General features: G+C 38.7%; 1 protein-coding gene across 3 annotated transcripts in view; it reads right to left on the bottom strand.

Annotated features, from left to right (window-relative positions):
• MSH7 (MUTS homolog 7) overlaps nucleotides 1-16,840 on the bottom strand; it is a 45,711-nt gene extending 28,871 nt beyond the window's left edge. The window contains exons 1-5 of one of the 3 annotated variants that reach the window (XM_077356289.1): nucleotides 16,205-16,840; nucleotides 12,888-13,428; nucleotides 11,152-11,247; nucleotides 5,603-5,658; nucleotides 4,397-4,463 (exon numbers count right to left, since the gene is read on the bottom strand). In XM_077356289.1, coding sequence (XP_077212404.1) covers nucleotides 4,397-4,463; nucleotides 5,603-5,658; nucleotides 11,152-11,247; nucleotides 12,888-13,428; nucleotides 16,205-16,539 — 1,095 coding nt within the window. In that variant the 5' untranslated portion in view covers nucleotides 16,540-16,840. The remainder of the gene's footprint in view (nucleotides 1-4,396; nucleotides 4,464-5,602; nucleotides 5,659-11,151; nucleotides 11,248-12,887; nucleotides 13,429-16,204) is intronic. The other 2 variants (XM_077356287.1, XM_077356288.1) reach the window with 2 other exon arrangements.
• Nucleotides 16,841-19,058: the final 2,218 nt, after the last annotated feature.

Here is a 19,058-nt window from a genome sequence, read left to right as displayed (position 1 = left end):
ATTAATAGCTTCAATTTATGTAAAGATGGGTGGCCGAGACAAAAGTGCCACAAAAGCAAACCAGATGATGATTTTTAGGGATATAGTGAGCTAATTCAAGCTACACTAAACTCTTAATATCGAATTGAAAGCTAGCTTATATGTCTTCTTATCAAAGATGAATATGGAAGACTGCAAGACAGAGAAGGTTGTAATATCGTGTGCTCGACGCCACTGTCAAAATAGCAGGGACCTCCAGTCTTGTCCTACGCAACCTCTTGGAGGCAAGAAATGACCACATGGCCCTCATTCATTAAAATGGAAATGTGAATCATAAAGATGCATTGACAAACCCACCTCCAGTCTTTTCCTATCCCATTTTTCTATGAAGTCTACATCAAGAGAGGCCACTCAACCTTGATCAAGCTTTAGAAGCATATCACACCACCCATATTATTTGGTTGAATCAACAACTTCATGGGTGATGACAATACTAATAAGAAGAATTTGTCCACCTTCAACAAAATTGGATTGGTTTTTGGCAACCAGGAGAGGTATGATCTTTTTTATTCACATGGCCAAAATCCTTAAAATTGACCGCAGCTCTTGATTTGGAAATTTAAATGCACAAATTAGAATCATGGCAGAAGAAAAATTCTTCTACGATCTGCAGTATGTCGGGCTCAAAAGATGCCCAAAATTTCTTGCAAAGAACAAATGAGGAACCATCAAGACCATGTTTTGTCCCTATAAAAACTAATGACAGCCTTTAAACTTCTTCATTAGAGACTTTTGCGTCCAAACTGTCATTATTAGCATCAGGAAGGTAGCGTAGAACTTTATAGATCCAAGTTCTTGAGCCATAATTAGACTTGAATATTGAAAAGAAATTTAGTGTTTCTTCCTCTAAACCAATTTTAGCTTTAAATTATACATCAGTAACTTTTAGTTTGCTAACAAGTCTCTTTCCTATTGCATGCGAAATGCCAAAGAGCCCTAGATCTCTATCTCCAAAAATTCCTCATGTTCATTAATTTTAATCCATTCATTTTTAAGGCAAATCCTAGTTACAGGGTTTAATTACACAAAATGTTCAAATTCTTCCTTATCGCCTCCATGACCCCTTCAATAACCCATTTCCAAAAGGCAAGATAACCAAAAAATTTCGCCCCAATCTCCTCTTCAATAATACATTTCCAAGATTTTTTTTGAATGATGCCAAATTGGTCTTTGTTCTACCTATACAAAGCCATTTTCGGGGCTCTAAGCTTGTGGCACAAGCGAACCTGGGTTTCCTCTAACGTGATCTGAAGGCCACCAGTTGGTCATAGAAGGTGAGTGTGTTGACCACATTTGTTCGCATCTAAGAGGAGATGAACTTTTCAGGTTATCCTCATAATCAAATAGAATTGGAGCATGATAAAAAAAAGGTGGGGGAAGGATCAGTCTGAAGGATCTAGAAAATGAATCTTCCCACTGAGAAGATAAAAGGAAACGATATATGTGGGATACAAGTAGGAATAACCTCACCAATGGACCAGGTATAGTTACATCACTGGAGGGTAAGGTTGATGAGTGTGGCTAGAAATAAAGTCCGAGAATCTAGTCATTGGAGGGCTTAAGAGGGATGTGTTGGACTTTTCTTCACATTAGCGAAAAACATTACGCACCATGGCTCAGTATAGAACAAAAATTTTAGAAAATTCAGCACATATGAGAATTATCTCTGAATCACCACAGGGAGCATAAGTATTGTCATGAGCCAGGATAACAAATTACAAGACAAGTGGGAAGAGTTTGAGTACGTCTGAGTCTCTATTTGGCTGCAAAACTAATAGGTAGCGGGAGTGCTTTAAAAGGTGTTAGATGTATTTATAAATCATAGGAGCATAGTTGTCATTTCATATGTAACTTTGTTAGATGTATGTGTGTGATGTAGATGCCTAAGGGCATAGTGGTCATTGGAGGATAAGATTGATGAGTGTGGCTAGAAATAAAGTCGAGAATCTAGTCATTGGAGGACTTAAGAGGGATGTGTTGGATTTTTCTACACATTAGCGAAAAACATTCCGCACCATGGCTCAGTATAGAACAAAAATTTTAGAAAATTCAGCACATATGAGAATTATCTCTGAATCACCACAGGGGGCATAAATATCGTCATGAGCCAGGATAACAAATTACAAGACAAGTGGGAAGAGTTTGAGTACGTCTGAGTCTCTATTTGGCTGCAAAACTAATAGGTAGAGGGAGTGCTTTAAAAAGTGTTAGATGTATTTACAAATCATAGGAGCATACTTGTCATTTCATATGTAACTTTGTTAGATGTATGTGTGTGATGTAGATGCCTAAGGGCATAGTGGTCATTGTTATGTTCTCTCTTTTATATAAATACATAAGTGAGGGGGAGCATACCCTAACTCACTTTTTTCTCCTCTTTCTTCTCCTCAACAAGAAGATCAACATGGTATCGGAGCCCTAGAGTTGTGGTGCCCTAGGGACCACCATAGAACACCATCTTCTTCTTCTTCCTAATGTTGCAAGCTACATTCCAACAAACCAGGATTCAGATATGACTCCCTTTCAAAATATGATGATGAACATCCTAAATCCGAACCAAGGTTACCTGGAATGCGGTTCGTTCCGGTACGCGGTACGGGAACGAGTACGGGGTACGATGGTAGTCCGGTACGCGGTACGATGAGCGTATATATATATATATATATATATATATATATATATATATATATATATATATATATATATATATATATAATTTCATATATTTTTACAAGAATGTCATTCCATAGTACACACTACACACATTTAATACACAAAATATAAAAACCTCGTGTATGTCATACATATTTTTTCAAAAAGAAAGTTTCCGTTGGAATATATGAATATCCTTCCATAGTCCATACTACATCCATTTTATAAAAAAATAAAAAAACCACATGTATGCCCTACATTTTTTTCTCAAAATAAAGCTCTAGTTCCAATTCAACCCAAAATATATAAAATTTGTAGCTCTCTCCATCTCTCTTCTAGTCTATATGCATCTCTCTCTCTTTCTCTCCCGCGGGTCGCCGCGGTTCGTCATTTTTGGTGATCCGGGTCGTTAGTGAACCACGTTTCGGATCGTGCAACCCCGGATCGCGGATCGGAGGGCAGATGGTGAATCCGGTAACTATGATCCGAACACAAAGGTTCTTTAATCCCACTGACAAAAGTCTATGACATTTTTTGTCCTGATGCGTCTCTTCTATCCTTCCATGAGCCGATCTATGTAGATCTTTGTCCCAGGAGTTCCATGGGCGGTCCATTAGCAGAAGATAGGTAGTAAAAGATATAAGGATCCTCAATTCAACCCTCTATCAGTTGTATTTGACGGAAGAGGTCATTTTCATCGACTCAATGATTATCAGAGGGGTGTACATGAGATTTTGAACAGAGAGCGTCAAGCTGGAGTGCAACCAATTGCCAGCCTCGATCTGAAATCAGGGGAAAATTGTTACCCAAAAGATAAAGAAACAAGAAAATCTTTCACTATGTACCTAACGACAATCTCCAAAAGTTGAGAAAAAGAGAATGCTCTATCCACCCCAAGCTAGGCTCCATCCAAGTGTAAGAGGGGATCCTCAGGAGAATCTTTATCAGCCCTCTAGCCTTCCTCATCAAGGTTGTGACCACAGAGATGGACTAGCAAGGGAGAGGGAGAGGATTCATCCATCTTAGGTAGAGGCGCTACTTTCTTTGACAGAGTTCCATAGAGTTGTCAGACATACATAATTTCCTACCTGAGGACATTTTTGACATTTTTCTGCAGTTAACTTTATGTCGTATTGGACAATCAGTCGTATTGGATCATACTTGTAATTTCATTGCATCAAGAGTTGAGCATTAAAAAATGTCATATCAATAACACATACGGTTCTATCACAAACATCCCCTTTGTCAATCAATTCCTATCTCTGCAATATCACATCTGAAACATCCCATGAAAACAGATATGAGGAAACAATTTCCAACAATTATTAAGTCTAAACTCAAAAGTTAGCCAATGCGTCGTACCAGTTCTTACCCATTATATCAAGGGACAAATATAAAACAAATGATCTTTGGAAAAGTATCAATGCACATCAATAGAAAAGAGAATCTGCTATACCTTTCACAATTAAAAATAATTTTAAAAATTGACATTGATTAAAGTGAAAATTGAATATCAATGTCAATGACGTTGAGAGCATGCAATGTAAAATATGTTTGCCCTGGACAATTTTCATAATATTAATCCCAAGCAATGATTTTTACAATTTTCATAATATTAATCCCAAGCAATGACTTGTATCCAGATAAAATATGTGGAAGAAAATGAAAGAATCTCAGCCTTTATAGAGCCCAATGAAATACTCACAGCAGTTGACCCTCTGGCTTTCGCTTGAACTGATGTCTCAACTTGTTCCATTCGGCCAACTTTATACCTTCCAAAAGTGGGATCAATAGGTATGGACATGTAAAAAGATCATTTCATAATTAACATGTGGAAAGCCTTTTATGAGCAAGGCAAACTTCAAAAGTGAAATGTGATGATTGAGAATACTCTAACATGGCAGCCTGATTTACACAACCCAAACACCGAAAAAGATATGAATATGAGAGCAAAGATGGAACTTGGCGTTTTCAGAAATCTATGATGCGAATAAGGGTCTCCCATGGGAGCCATACCATGAGAGAAGATGCAGCGCATAAATAAACAAAAAGATCTTTGTACTTTTGTATTTCTATTTAGCTCTCTGTTTGTACTGGTGGGGTGGACCCACTCGGTCTTCCCTTTTTAATAAAACTTGCTACCATTCAAAAAAAAAAAAAAAAACGATAGAAGACTCAAGAGACCAAGAATATATTGATTATTTCATCTAAAAGACTTAATAAATGAAACAATAACCAAAAAAAAAATATGAAATCCAAACAAAATAAAAGCATAAGTTATCGTGCTACTACGAAAACTGGCTGCCTAACCAAGAGTGTAACCGAGCAAAATCCCTACACATCACATGGCACAGCGAGGGATAGTTTTTCCATTATAAAATAAAAACCAAAAAAATGGACCTAAGATAAAGCAAGTAGTTGTTAACGTGTGAAGAAGCTATTTGCTGGTTCCCAACTCGATTCCCATATCATTATTCTAATAGTTAAAATAAAAAGGATTTCATTTATTTGAAGTTGACAGCAACTAGTGTTAGGATTAGACTTAGTAAATTTGAGCCGGGTAGATACTTTCACCTTCTTCATGAAAATTTTCTACAAGATTCATTAGCCGGCCCCAACAAGTTTGGGACAAAGGCTTAGTTGAGTTGAGTTGAGTTGAGTTGTATATTGAGAGAAAGCTTATCTTCAATGAGCTAGTGCAGTATGTATTCGAATTCATTATTTAAAAATATCTCCAGTAAAACAGGCAAATTATATATCAAAAAAATAAAAGGGCCATGCAATGTGCTCCTTTTCACAGGTTGCAATTCAAAGAAGCATTGTAAGACAGTTCCTCATAAAAACAACAAATAGAATTCCAATAAGGGTTTGCTTGTAAGCCAGAAAATACAATGCCAGATGAACCACTAACCCTCGAGCTATTAGCTTCTGAACAGCATCATCAATTCCACTCTCAGAAATACCAACCTGACAAAAGCAGAGAATAGTAACACAACGAAGCAATATTCCTTATAAATGCTAAAAAATTAAGTTGTGAAATAAAAGCCACCAATTATCAACCTCTAACATTCAGCAGATATTCATCAAAAGAAACAGATATAGGATTAAACAAGTGGAGGAAATGAGAATCTAGAAGTTCAATACATTTGACACGGATTTCACTCAGGCAAAACTGTAACAAATGCAACAAGCGAGTGAACAGTTTTAGAGAGAGAAAGAGAAAAGAATTTGACATGGACCTTGTGCAGAGTGGGCGCATTACATACCCACTCATATGGGGCATTTCTGTCTTTTCAATGTAACCATATTCTCATATATATATATGAGAAAACGGTTCCTACACATATGTGTAGAGAGTTCTCTACACACTAGCTTAAAATACAGTGGGGGCCCACATTGTTTGGGTGATCCAAGCCATCCATTTTAAAGGCCCTCACATAGATAGGGTGTCTACAAAAAATCAGATCCATAGGATCATCCCAACCCTACGATTTGTGGAGGTAAAATGGATGTCTTTAAATCTTCACAAATTAGTCCATTTTTTGCCTCCACAGTTCGAATGGTTAGGATGATCCTATGGATCTGATTTTTTATGGACACCCTATCTATGTGAGGGCCTTAAAAATGAATGGTTTGGATCACCCAAACAATGTGGGGCCCCACTGTTTTTTAAGCTAGTGTGTAGATAACTTATCTACACATATGTGTAGGAACCGTTCTATCTATCTCTCTCTCTCTCTCTCTCTCTCTCTCTCTCTCTCTCTCTCTCTCTCTCTCTCTCTCTCTCTCTCTCTCTCTCTCTCTCTCTCTCTCTCTCTCTCTCTCTCTCTCTCTCTCTCTCTCTCTCTCTCTCTCTCTCTCTCTCTCTCTCTCTCTCTCTCTCTCTCTCTCTCTCTCTCTCTCTCTCTCTCTCTCTCTCTCTCTCTCTCTCTCTCTCTCTCTCTCTCTCTCTCTCTATATATATATATATATATATGTGTGTGTGTGTGTGTGTGTGTGTGTGTGTGTGTGTGTGTGTGTGTGTGTATGTATATATTATTTTTGTGTGGGAGAGAGTAACATATAACTCTCTTCCATCTCTTCTCCATCTTCTCTTCTCTTCCTCTCATCTCTCTCTCTCTCATGGAAGATAGGATAACATTAACATAGTATCAGCGCTAAAGGATTAATGTGCACACATCAACATTGAACAACAAAATCATCTTCTTCTCTCTTTCTTTTATTTTCTTTTTGATTTTTTTGGGGGTTATTTCATCAACCCAAACCCAAGTCCCTAACCCTAGCCGTCCCTCCCAAACCCTCATTTTTTTTGTTTCCATCCACAACCATCATTTTCCTTGTTAGTGGATGGTTCATTGCCTTGTTGATTACATCATTGATGTTGGTTGCTCTTCATGCCGTATGGTTGGTTGCTTTGTTGATACCATGTTGGTAGGTAGTTGGTGCCTCTTATGTTGATGTTTGTTGGTGGCATATGGTTGGTAGTGGCGTAGTGCATTGCTGTTGGCGATTTGTTAGTGTTCATGGTGCCTTGTTGGTGTTGGTTGTTGCTAATTGTGTGTAGGTGTGGTGCGTGGTGTTTGGTATTTTCTCGTGGTTGATCGCGGTTGATTGTTTGTATCCTACATATTCAGTATGACTACTCCAGCACTCTCCAGTACGGTTGCTGGGTCTTCTACGACCCTACCTATGGTTCCGATGACCTATGTTAAATTAAATGGTACAAATTATCATGTGTGGCCTCGGTCTGTTCAGATTTACCTTCGTGCATAGGGGAAGACTTCTTATCGTACGTCGAATCCACCTTCGCCTGAGAGCAAGGAATATGTTCAGTAGTGTCAAGAGGATGCGCACATTCAGACTCTTATGTTTCATAGCATGGAGCCGAAGGTTCGGTAACCAAAAGAAAGAATTGGAAGTGCCACATTCAACCTCACAGACTCACAGTTATGGAAGACTTCAATTCATGTATAAACTCCTGTGCTCTTGCGAACCTGAGAGCAATTGGAAAGATATTCTCTTGGGACAATCGCCCAAGCAAAGGGGCAAAAAATAGGCAAGGCTGGTCGGCCTTTGGTTAACGATTGCTGGCTTCAGGACATCCCTCTATCTTATGCAAATCAGCCCAATAACTATTACTCTTCAGGAGCACAATAGCACTGGACCGAAACCGTTTGGATTCCTGAACATGTGGCTAGATGATGAATCTCTCTTCCCAATAGTTGAAAGAGCCTGGACTACCAAAGTCAAAGGAAACCCGACGCAGTCTGCCAGAAGCTCAAGGGAGTTTGAAAAAAAGATTAATCAATGGAATAAGGACATCTTTGAGAGAATTGACATACATCTTCCCAGGATCAGAAATAGGCTTAAGTCTTGAACACATCCAACAGAATCTAGCCGCCAACCCATCATGCAAAAATCTCATTGAAGAAGAAGCAAATGCTAGGGAAGATCTTTTTAGGGTGTCAAGGATGGAGAAATCAATTCTGAAACAAGAATCAAGACTCAATTTCTCAAACTCGAAGACCATCTTAAAGCGGTAGACAAGAGAGATCTGGAAACCAGATTCTCGTTCTGATCTTGGACGCAGTACACTGGAATCCTGAAGCACCACCACGAACGCTGCCACGCGTCCGCCTGATTGGCTCAGCCTAGGAGAAACAAACTCTAAGTTCTTCTACACTGCAATCAAGGCTAGAAGAAATTCAAATAATATAATGGGTATGAGGAAGGGGGGAGAAGATATCACCACAAATCAAAAGGAAATCTCAGATATTGTAGTATCCATTTTCACTCAGCTCCTTTACAACCAGAGAACTCCAAAGGAAGAACCCCCAGACCCTATCAGAATGCTATCCCCGGAAGAATCTGCCTCCATCTCCCAACCGGTTAGCAAAGAAGAAATTGAATAAGTTGTTCTAAAAGCAAATGGAAATAAGGCCCCGAGGCTTGACGGATTCAACAGAGAATTTTTCAAAAGATTTTGGTACCTCATAGGGGATGAGTTTGTAACAGCTATTCAAAACTTCTTTAGGAAAGGAAAAATGCTCAGACAAGTGAACTTAACCTTCATTCACTTATCCCTGAAAGCAAGGATTCCTCCTCACCAGATAAGTACAGACCAATTCCTTTTTGCAATTTTCTATACAAACTATAAAAAAAGACCGTGGACAACAGATTAAAAAAGGTCTCGAATAGCTGATCGAGAAGGAGGGGCTTGGAATCAGAAAGATAGGAGATTAACAAAGCCTCCGATCTGAAATTGTTTTGGAGGACCATCAACAACAAGCAGTCCCTTTGGGCCGAACGGGTGGGAAAGAAATACATAAAGAAGGGGGACATTTGGTCCATCAACACCCCATCAAGACCATCTTGGGGATTAAGCAGCCTTCTCAAAGCAAGAAATGTAGCAAAAATAACATGTCTGCTACCTAATAGGAGAGACATAGGGGTGGATTTCTGGGAGCAACCTTGGCACCCAGAACAACCCTTAAGCAACCAAATCTCAAGGCAATGCACAGATAACTGCCTCTCCTGGATCAAATCTCTCGACGAAATTCTCTCTGAAAAGCAGCGGGATTCTCAAACAAGTCATCCATGCAACAAGAGACGAATATAATCTTGAAGGCTCTGTTCAAAACAAGCAGTGAAAATGTAATGATCTAGAAACCAACAGTCGATGGGGAATTCACTATGAAAAGCACCTGGGAGCACATCAGAATTCAACACCAAAAGAAACCATGAGCGAACATCATTCGGTTTAAAAGAACATGTCCCCAGACATGCACTGGTTGTCTGGCAAGCAGTTCAAAGAAAATTAAGCACGGTGGACAGAATTCTCCAACTGGGAGAAGCTTTGAGCCAAATTGCCGCCTATGCAAAAACATCCCAAAAACCATTGATCATCTTCTTTTTTTCAACACAGTTTAGCCGCCTGGATATGGAGATCGCTGTTATGGAGGTTCGGTCACAAAAGGACATGCCTAAAAAGTTTTGAAGATGATGCCTAAAAAGTTTTGAAGATGAGGCTCGCTTTTTCCATCTATGCAATATGGCAAAAGAGAAATCCTAGAACTTTTGAAAACAGGGAAACTCATAAACAGAGGATTCTGCAAGAGACCCTGCACTCCATCAAACACAAGCTAAACTTTGTGAATTTAGATGATGATCCAAACGAACTTAACAGACAGACAGCTGAAAACTATGGATACAAGTATAGCCCGAGGCAAATTTGCCCACAAATCCTGGAGAATTCAAATTAAATACTGATGTCTCCCTTTAGCTGACAATGGTGGGATTGGAAGGATTATTAGGAATTATAAAATATATATATATATGCATGGGATGTTCTCCCTAGAAGCAGGCAAAGAAGAGAGATATATGCTCTTGAGCTTAACGCCTTTCATGCCCGTGTCCAGCTAGCTCAATGGTTAAAGATTTCAAAACAGTGGATCGAGTCTGATTCCCTCCTCGCTGTAAACGTTATCAAAGGTAAATGCAGGGTTCCATGGAGGAAGACCACCCTCCTAGCAAGCTTAAAGGATATCCTCCAACCGTTCGAATCATGGAAAATCTCCCAAGTTGGGTGGGAGGCAAACCAAGCCGCATACTTTCATTCGAAAAGAAACTGCCCGTGTAAAGGAGACTCCATTCCCTTACCACTCACCCCACCAAATCTATTGGATATCATCAAAAAAGATCAAAGGAGACAAAGTTTCACCTGACTGAAGTTGTATTTTTTCTTATTCACATTCCTGTACTTAATTCTTTCCTTAATGAACTGGTAGGGGTCAGGCCAAAACCCCAGCTTACCCATAAAAAAAATGATCTCTCACCAATATAGAGATGGCAATCGGGCGGCATATGCTATTGCAAATTATGCGTGTGGGAGGAAATAGTTTCTGGAATTGGAAAGATATCCCTGCTATTGTTAGATGGCATGTTAGATGTGATCTATTCGGCATTCCTAATTTTCTTCATGAGTAAGGTTGTGATGGGTATTTGTTTCTTATTCATCATTCTTTTTGCAAAATCAAAAAGGCAAACATAATAAAAAAAAATTAAAAAAATCATCCCGCACAATTGTAAGATATATTCCATGCTCGGGTTGGTCCTGTAGCTCAACGGTTGTGGCTTTGTTTCTCATCCTTGAGGTCACAGGTTCGATCCCAGCTTACCTACCCCCCAAAAAAAAAAAATATATTCCATGTCTGCAAAACAATACTAAGTTACAGATCAACATTCACCCACACCACTATGCCGTTTACCAGCCATTAGATATAAAACCACTCACAGAGATGGATGTTCATATCAATATGATAAACAAATATTGTAAAATCATAAAGGCAGACATAAAAGAAATACTTTAAAATAAATAAATAAATAAAGAAAATTAAATCGCAGAATTATGAGTTTCATTTCATGCTTGCAAAGCAATCCAACAAAACAATGCCTAGTTACCTGTCTACATTTACCCACACCACTATGTGTCATTTTCCAATCAAGTTCTTTATGGCCAATTTCAGCGTCTAGTTCATAGAGCTCATAAAATTTCCCCTGGTTTTGCAAAGTTAAGATCATACGTTAGGTAGTTGTTTCAAAAATCAAGGAATTCCAGAGAGTATAAACTCTGCCACATATAACTCATAAAACAGGAAGCCTTTGGCCCATGGCAAATAGCTACCATAATAAAATAAACTAACATATTTGAACAAGGAAATTGAATAATGTCCAGAAGTTAAAGAAATGCAGAGCTACAAAGGTAAGGACTATAAAAAAGGACGTCCATGAGTGAAAGTGGTGAAAATATAAGATTTAACGGGAACATAGAAGTACAATTATGATGGCAAACACAAGTATTCAGAGCATGTATGTGTTTTGCACTCTACAAATGAGAAAAGACGATTAACTTTCAACTAGTAACATTATATAGAAGTGTCAATTTATATGATAGAACCAATGTCAAATTTGGAAGCACCTTACATGAAATGAATGAGACATTGAAAATAGCAATGAGTCCAAAAAAGGGCTAAACATAGATAGCCTAACATAAATGACAGCATATAAATAGTAACAAGTCAGCATCATCAACATCATTAACAAGGTTTACATTACACACATTGAACATTATGAACTAAACCGAAGACAAGATATCAAACCCACTCAAATATTTTCAACACTTAGCAAGCCCACCGAACAATGCCCAATGATGGTGAAATTAATGAATAGAAATGCACACACACGCACGATCACTGAGCTAAGGTCCATAACAAACAACCACTTACCACCCCCCCCCCCCACCCAGCCCCCCACCCCTCGCAATCCCAAAAAGAGAGACTCCTGCCGCATATCCTCAAGGTATAGCTTTAACCACATTAATGGTCCAATAATATTGGTTGATGGATCAAAGTTTATGTACCAATCAGTCATGAGATACTGAGATTCCTACATCCTACTAAGTTTTATCAGCCTATGGAGAGATGCTTCTCAAGCTCAAGCTTCAGGCAGCAAGGGCTCTGCTTAAGGACTTATTAGTTTAGGCAAGCAAGGGTTGTGCTCAAGGACTTAGGAGAGACATGCTTCTCAAACCTGTAAGCCTGTAATAAGCAGATTACCATTCACAAACGAATAGGAAATTGAACACAACTCCTTTAAACATCACAAACCAAGGAAACCAGAGAAGTGAGCTTCCCATCCAACTAGGAAGTTTCCGGTAACTAAGGTCTAGACAGCGTGGGACAAGACATTCTGTATCAGCTAATGGTGCCAAGAAAATAAAATATGGGGCCCACGGTCACCACAACCACATGACACTTATATGGTAGGTCCTCAACTACAAAAACAAAATCTAACCATGCAACTAGGCTTCTCTCCTTGTAAAAAATTTACTTATCAATTACTAAGGTATGCGGTTAAACGGGGTTGAGCTTCTAGGTCAATTGGTAAAGATATCGCATGTTGTCTATTCCACCAAGGAAAAGAATAATTGGTGAGTTTTTCGTATTTGGAATAATTTCGCAAATATCATGAAGTTAAACCATGACAACCATACAAGCATGACACCTGCACAGAGAAACATAAAAGACACAATCTAAATGGGAATAAAAAACAAGATATGTGAGACAAAGTATCAAATCCCGATGGACAAAAGATCAAGGACTAGATAATACGGGAGGAGAACTAAATGGGAAGGTTACCACTTTGAAGAAGAGCACAACATCCATATACTGACATTTTACGCTCCAGTACTGCTTTTGGGATGCTGTCATTTTCTTCAAATCATCAGGTGGTATGTAAAGAGTCTTCTTGTCATAAAGGACATCACTCGGCCTTCTTCCGTCAGCATCTCTTATCAATGAAGGTTTCAGCCATTCAAATTTACTGTTTACAGTTTCAGGCAAATCCTCGTGGGTGTTGTTCCTTGTCCTGGAATCTTGAACTTTTACTTTTTTATTAATATCTGGAAATAGAGAATCACGCCTATCCCCAACGTAACAATCCTCTTGAATCCGTTTCAAACGGGAGACAAGAGGCCTCATAGCCGGTGTTTCGGGCACAAATTTATCAGGGCTGCTTTCAGAATGTAAAGGATCCCATTGATCATAGTTTCCATTGAACTTGGAAGCAATGTCCTTTGAGGATTGTCGAGAGGGTGTTCCCTGTTCCGGTAATCCTTGACTGCCATCGACCTTATTTGAGATTGAGTAACAACTAAAGGAACCATTGTTGCTTTGGTTCCTGAAATTGAAAATAAAAAAATAAAAAAAAATTTGTGAGACGTGTCCAAAATGCAAGCAAACATGTTTACACATGATTGGCATTAGATATGGATAGAAGATAAAAGAATCAAACAAACTACTGCACAAGCAGCATATTGCATTACTACTTTCATTGTAACACTCATAAACATAATTGTTTTATGGTAGAGACAAATAGCAAATAAGCCCTCCCATTCACTTTCCCGACATAAGACAGAAGCCACAATATCATAAAAAGGCCTTCTTTGGGACATTTTCTGGACGTCTTCAATCATTTTGCCAACTTTGCTTCTGTTCTTCAACTGAGAATACATCACTTTGATTCAACTTATTTTTAGATTCTGGCAATTACACATATAAGAAGGTTACAAGCAGGTTTATGAAGTCTCCAATATCTCATTTTCTACCAACAAATTGAACCTTATCCTAGTCACCAAGTAAGATACTAGAGCTTGTTCAGTTCATCATACAGAAAGTGACCAGACAAGGGATGTTGGAAAGTGGCGGAATCAGTGTTTCAAAACTCGTTGACTCGGCTCGGAACTCGGCCGAGTCGACTCGGAATAGCGGCAGCCGCATTTTGGAGTCACAGACTCGGCGAGTCCGGGCCGAGTGAGCCGAGTCTGGTGGGCGTAACAAGCTTTTTTTCCCATATTTAAGGATTAAAATGGATAAAAAAGCAAGATCTGTTCAACTACCAAATACCTATAAATTTGGGTTGAGTTGTGGTTCTCCTTCATAGCCATGAAAAGCTTGGTTGCTCGCACAAAGCCCTTCTGCAGCTGGATGCATCGCAGAAAATCCGTCGGCCAGGAAAAACGTCTTCTTAAAAGTAACTAAGTGTTGGTGATGGAAGATAATATATTTGCCCTTCTTTTACTTGGGACAGCACCCAGTAGTGTAAAAGAGTAGTCAAAGATATACAAGGGGTTGTCCCAAGTAAAAACAAGGAGTGAAGACATCACTTCCCTGTTTCCTTCCTCTATACGCTATTTATTCCTCAATAAATGTGATCCTTGTCTTCCTCTGTAAGCCTCAGTAGAGTAGGAAGAATAGGGTGAGCACACTTGGCATGTTTTGTCTCATCATATCCCTTACCTGCTATTTTTAACATCCATTAAATATTAAATAATGGGATGTGTGTATTTGTCCCCTTTTCTTTCCTGAGCCAGCCACTTTTAGAGTATTTATGACTATCCTTTTACACTACAAGGAGGTGGCCCGGAGAAGGAAAAGGGGAGAATATATCATTTCCCTAAAAAAATTATTAATTGTTTATTATTTTTGGCTTATGATATTTATAGCACAAGCTCACACATAATATTTTGTGGTTCAATGTACATCATTTCCAACATATATTTTTCACCGTCTATGTTCATTGATAGAGGTAGGAAAGTGATATACTGGCCTCCTTTTCTTCCTTGGGACAGCCACCTCTAGTGCATTTATGATTACTCTTTTACACTACAAGGGGGTGGCTTTATAAAAATTAAGACTCATCTAACTTGGCCGCGTCAACCGCGTTCTTGCCCGCGTCCGCACCGAGTGGACGAGGATTTTCTTCATCCGCATTCGGTGTCGCATCCGCGTTTTTAAACACTGGGCGGAATACTTTCCAAGTACATGTTTCATCGTGGATCAGGTATATGTTCATGAGAATATAAGAAGCAACACGTTTTCTCCCCTTCTATAGCTCAACAGAATAAAACAAGGCTATTTACAACACTTCTGAGCCTCATGGCTATGATGAAAAATGCTTAGTTAAATTACAAGCAGGAAAATCTAATAAAAGATTCTATGTATTAGCATGCCACCATTTGTATTAACAAAGAAAACAGTTCTTATATGAATGAAACAAGAATATCAATGGAAAACACCATTGCATTTGAGACCTCGTGAAAGGCAATTACATAGACTTTTGCAAGTTCAAATATCAGAAGTATCAAAGGGCTGCTATATTCAGAAAGCCGTTAAGCACAAGGGTTTAAAAAGTTTGAAAAAGATGGTGGGCATGGTAAACTTAGAAAAAACTTGATTGCTAGAGTAATGTTTGATCCATATATCCACTTGGATGGCCATAGGATTTTATTCAGGTTAATCTGTGAGTTGGTCACAGGGTTTCTCATTCTAGAGATCTTTCATGCAGATATATTATTTAAAAGTAAGTTGAAACTGAAAACTACCCAAAAATGTTGAATTTGAACTATGAAGGTGCTTCAGACAGTTGTAAGTCAGTGTATTAATTAAAGAGTAAGTTTAATAAATGCTTTCGAATGGGCTTTTGTCACAGACAATTTCCTCTTGTGTTCTTCAGATGCACCATCGTACATAGATTATTTTTCTTCTCTAGATTAAACCTAATTGGTAGTATTTATGTTCTGTTTCTCGCCATGTGTAGTTGAGCAATGTTTTTGAGAACTGCTCCAGTTCATTCATATGATATTACTTTATCTACCTGTTTCCAAAGTTCTGATTAAAGGATTAGATTTTTAACATAGAGATATACACATGTGTTGCGCAATACATGTGATGTAGCACACTTTCTAATTTTATGTAGATTTTTTACTAAGCTATAATTTCTAATTCTAGATAAGCTAGAATCCTTATTAGATTAGGATTAGTTACTATAAATATTGGACGCTTGTGTATGTAAAAATCAGATCCTTACAAAACATTCAGAAACCCTAAAAAGTACATCTTACACATAGAAACCCTAAAACCTCGAAAATGTAAATCGGAGAAGCAAAAAAGTGTACCGGTGGTTGAAGCTTTCGGGATCTTCTTTCTTGACTAATTTGTGCATTATATTGGAGAATGGTGAGGGTATGGTGTTATCGTCAGCCAAAAATCTGACCTGACGAGGTAATTTTTCAGGCGGAGTCTCAGTTCCAGTAATTTCTTCTGTCTTAACATCTTTCAGAATGGGAAAGAGGGAAGTCTCGTCTCGAGAGGAGGAGTTGGGGTTGTGTTGCCTCGTAGGTAAAGGTGCCAAACGGGAGCGTTGGAGCATTTCCGTGTAGGAGGTGGAGGAGCTTTGGTCATCCTGCGAGGGTTTTCTGAAGAAGGAGAGTATCGATTTTTGGCGTTGCATTTTTCAGCAGAGGGAGAGGGAGAGAGAGAGGGATTTGAAACGACGCGATGGAAGTCTTAAAGGAGATGGGTTCCTACAGGGGGTTTGGGGGTCGGGGGGATTTGGCGCCATTTAACTTTGTCTGATCAATGACAAAAATACCACTGGTAGAGGCTTTCAATGACGGAAATGGCATTTCTTCAGATTCCAAGGAAACCCCATTACTTGGGTTTTTGGTGTCACATCGTAAAAACCTATGGTTGGTTGGCATTAGACGGATGAAATCCTTTGGGTTGCATATTTATTTGAGTAATGATAGGATGAAGGGCGCCCTTGCAAAAATCGGCTTCAAGGGCGCCCCTATTGGATGATTTCTGTAAAGTCAACACGTTTTCCACTTTTTTAGGTTAGGCGCCATCCACCTTTTCCGGCGCCGCGCTTTGCGGAAATCAGCCAACATGGGCGCCCTTGAAGCCTAATTTTGCAATGGACGTCCTTCATTCTATCGTTCCTCTATTTATTTATAATCTTAATATTTCCACTCCATGTACTTGACTTCGACGAAAATTTGCTTTTTGTTTTGAGTTCTTTAAAAATGTTTGAGAATTTTCCAGTTTCGCTCTGAGAAACTCAACTTCGACGAGATCAAAGTAAACCTCATCCCCTACGACGGCAATCGATGATCCCTTCTCTTATTTATTTTATCTATTTTGCCACCGTTACTTGAAAGCGAAACCTCCAGGTTTTTGGAGCACAACTCATTTAGGCTGTGGCCCATCTAATGAACAGTTTGGATCATCCTATGGTCTAGGCCATACCGTACTTTTAATAAAGTGAGGAGTGCCCTCATCAAAATACAGTAGTGCTGATAACATTTCCCTTAATTTATATGAAATTTATAAAGTACATATGAGTTAACATAGTCTGTCGTCTTGCTTTTCACAAATTTGGACAAAGTAAGAAGATAGAAACATGTATTTTATTTCAAATATTCAAGCCATAGGACCAGCCTATGGAAATAATTTTTGGGGCACAACTTATTTAGGCCGTGGCCCATCTAATGGACTGTTTGGATCATCTTATGCTGGAGGCCATACCGTACTTTTAATAAAATGAGGAGCACCCTCATCAAAATACAGTAGGGCTGATAACATTTCCCTTAATTTATATGAAATTTATAAAGTATATATGAGTTTACATCGTCTGTCGTCTTGCTTTTCACAATTTTGGACAAGTAAGAAATTTAAGATAGAAACATGTTCTTTATTTCAAATATTCAAGCCATATATATATATATATATATATATATATATATATATATATATATATATATATATATATATATATATATATATGTGTGTGTGTGTGCTGTTAGGAGATACATGTGATGTGACTGTTGCCATATCTTCCCTAATTACATGGCTGCTTAATCATACACAATATTATTTGCTAGGGTCCATCACAAAAGGCATTTCGCGGCTGGTCTGTCGCAGGTCAGACCAGCCACCTGTGAATGAAGACAACAACTTTTGTCTCCATTCAAGAGGTGGCTGGCCCGACCTGCGACAGACAGCCATGAAATGGCTTCTGCGATGGAAGCTAGCAATTCCCATATAATATTGATTTAGTTTTTTTATTATTTAAATATGAAAATTTTACTAACTAAATATAGAAAGTTGTTGTAATTATCAAATAAGGTTGATTTTAAACATACTAACCAATTAGAGATGTCATACATGAAAAAGGATGAACATAATCACCCCCCCCCCCCCCCCCCCCCCCCCCCCCCCTCTCTCTCTCTCTCTTCTGAGGGTAAGCTGGGTAGTTGGTCTTTTGAGGGCCTCATGTTGTGTAGAAAATATGCATGTTATCCATCACATATGGAACCCACTTTAGTTGAGGGTCCATTATTTTGATGGTCCATGTGTGGGTTCTACAACATGTGTGGATCCTACAAGAAGTTAAAATGGTTTCTTGTGGTTCATAAATCATGTATGTGGTCCGTCACATGTGAGACCCACTTGATGGCCCATTATTTTGTTCCCACATTACTTATGGGTGTAGAGGACGAGCCTTGGCGCAACGGTAAGGTTGATCCATTGTGACCTGATGGTCGCAGGTTCGAGTAACGACCTCTCTGCAAAGCAGGGGTTATCCAGCCCTCCCTAAACCCACAATGACGGGAACCTCATGCACTGGGCCGCCCTTTATTAGTTATGGGTGTATCATACATATACTTCACAATGGGCCTTTGCAGGGTCTCAAATGGGACATTAATGACAAATATGTTGTCTACCAAACATAAAAGCTCCCACGTAATAAACCCTCTAAGTGGGCCACACATACATCGGACCATGCATAGACATTACATAATTTAAACTCATAATTTGTTTTACCCCAACGCGTAAAATAATTTATCCTGACTTTTAACAAAAGCAGTCTAATTTATAACATGATTTACTCAGACTTGTAAGAAGATTTACTCATCATGGCTCAACTTCCTAAATGACTGACCCCATCTCTTACATATTTTAGTCCAA

This window comes from Tasmannia lanceolata, unplaced genomic scaffold (assembly GCF_043159265.1).
Source record: "Tasmannia lanceolata isolate RefF3 unplaced genomic scaffold, GAP_Taslan_0.1 ptg000015l, whole genome shotgun sequence".
Classification (NCBI taxonomy): Eukaryota; Viridiplantae; Streptophyta; class Magnoliopsida; order Canellales; family Winteraceae; genus Tasmannia; species Tasmannia lanceolata.
Note: the sequence above shows the minus strand (reverse complement) of the source record. Positions and strands in the feature narration are given on the sequence as shown.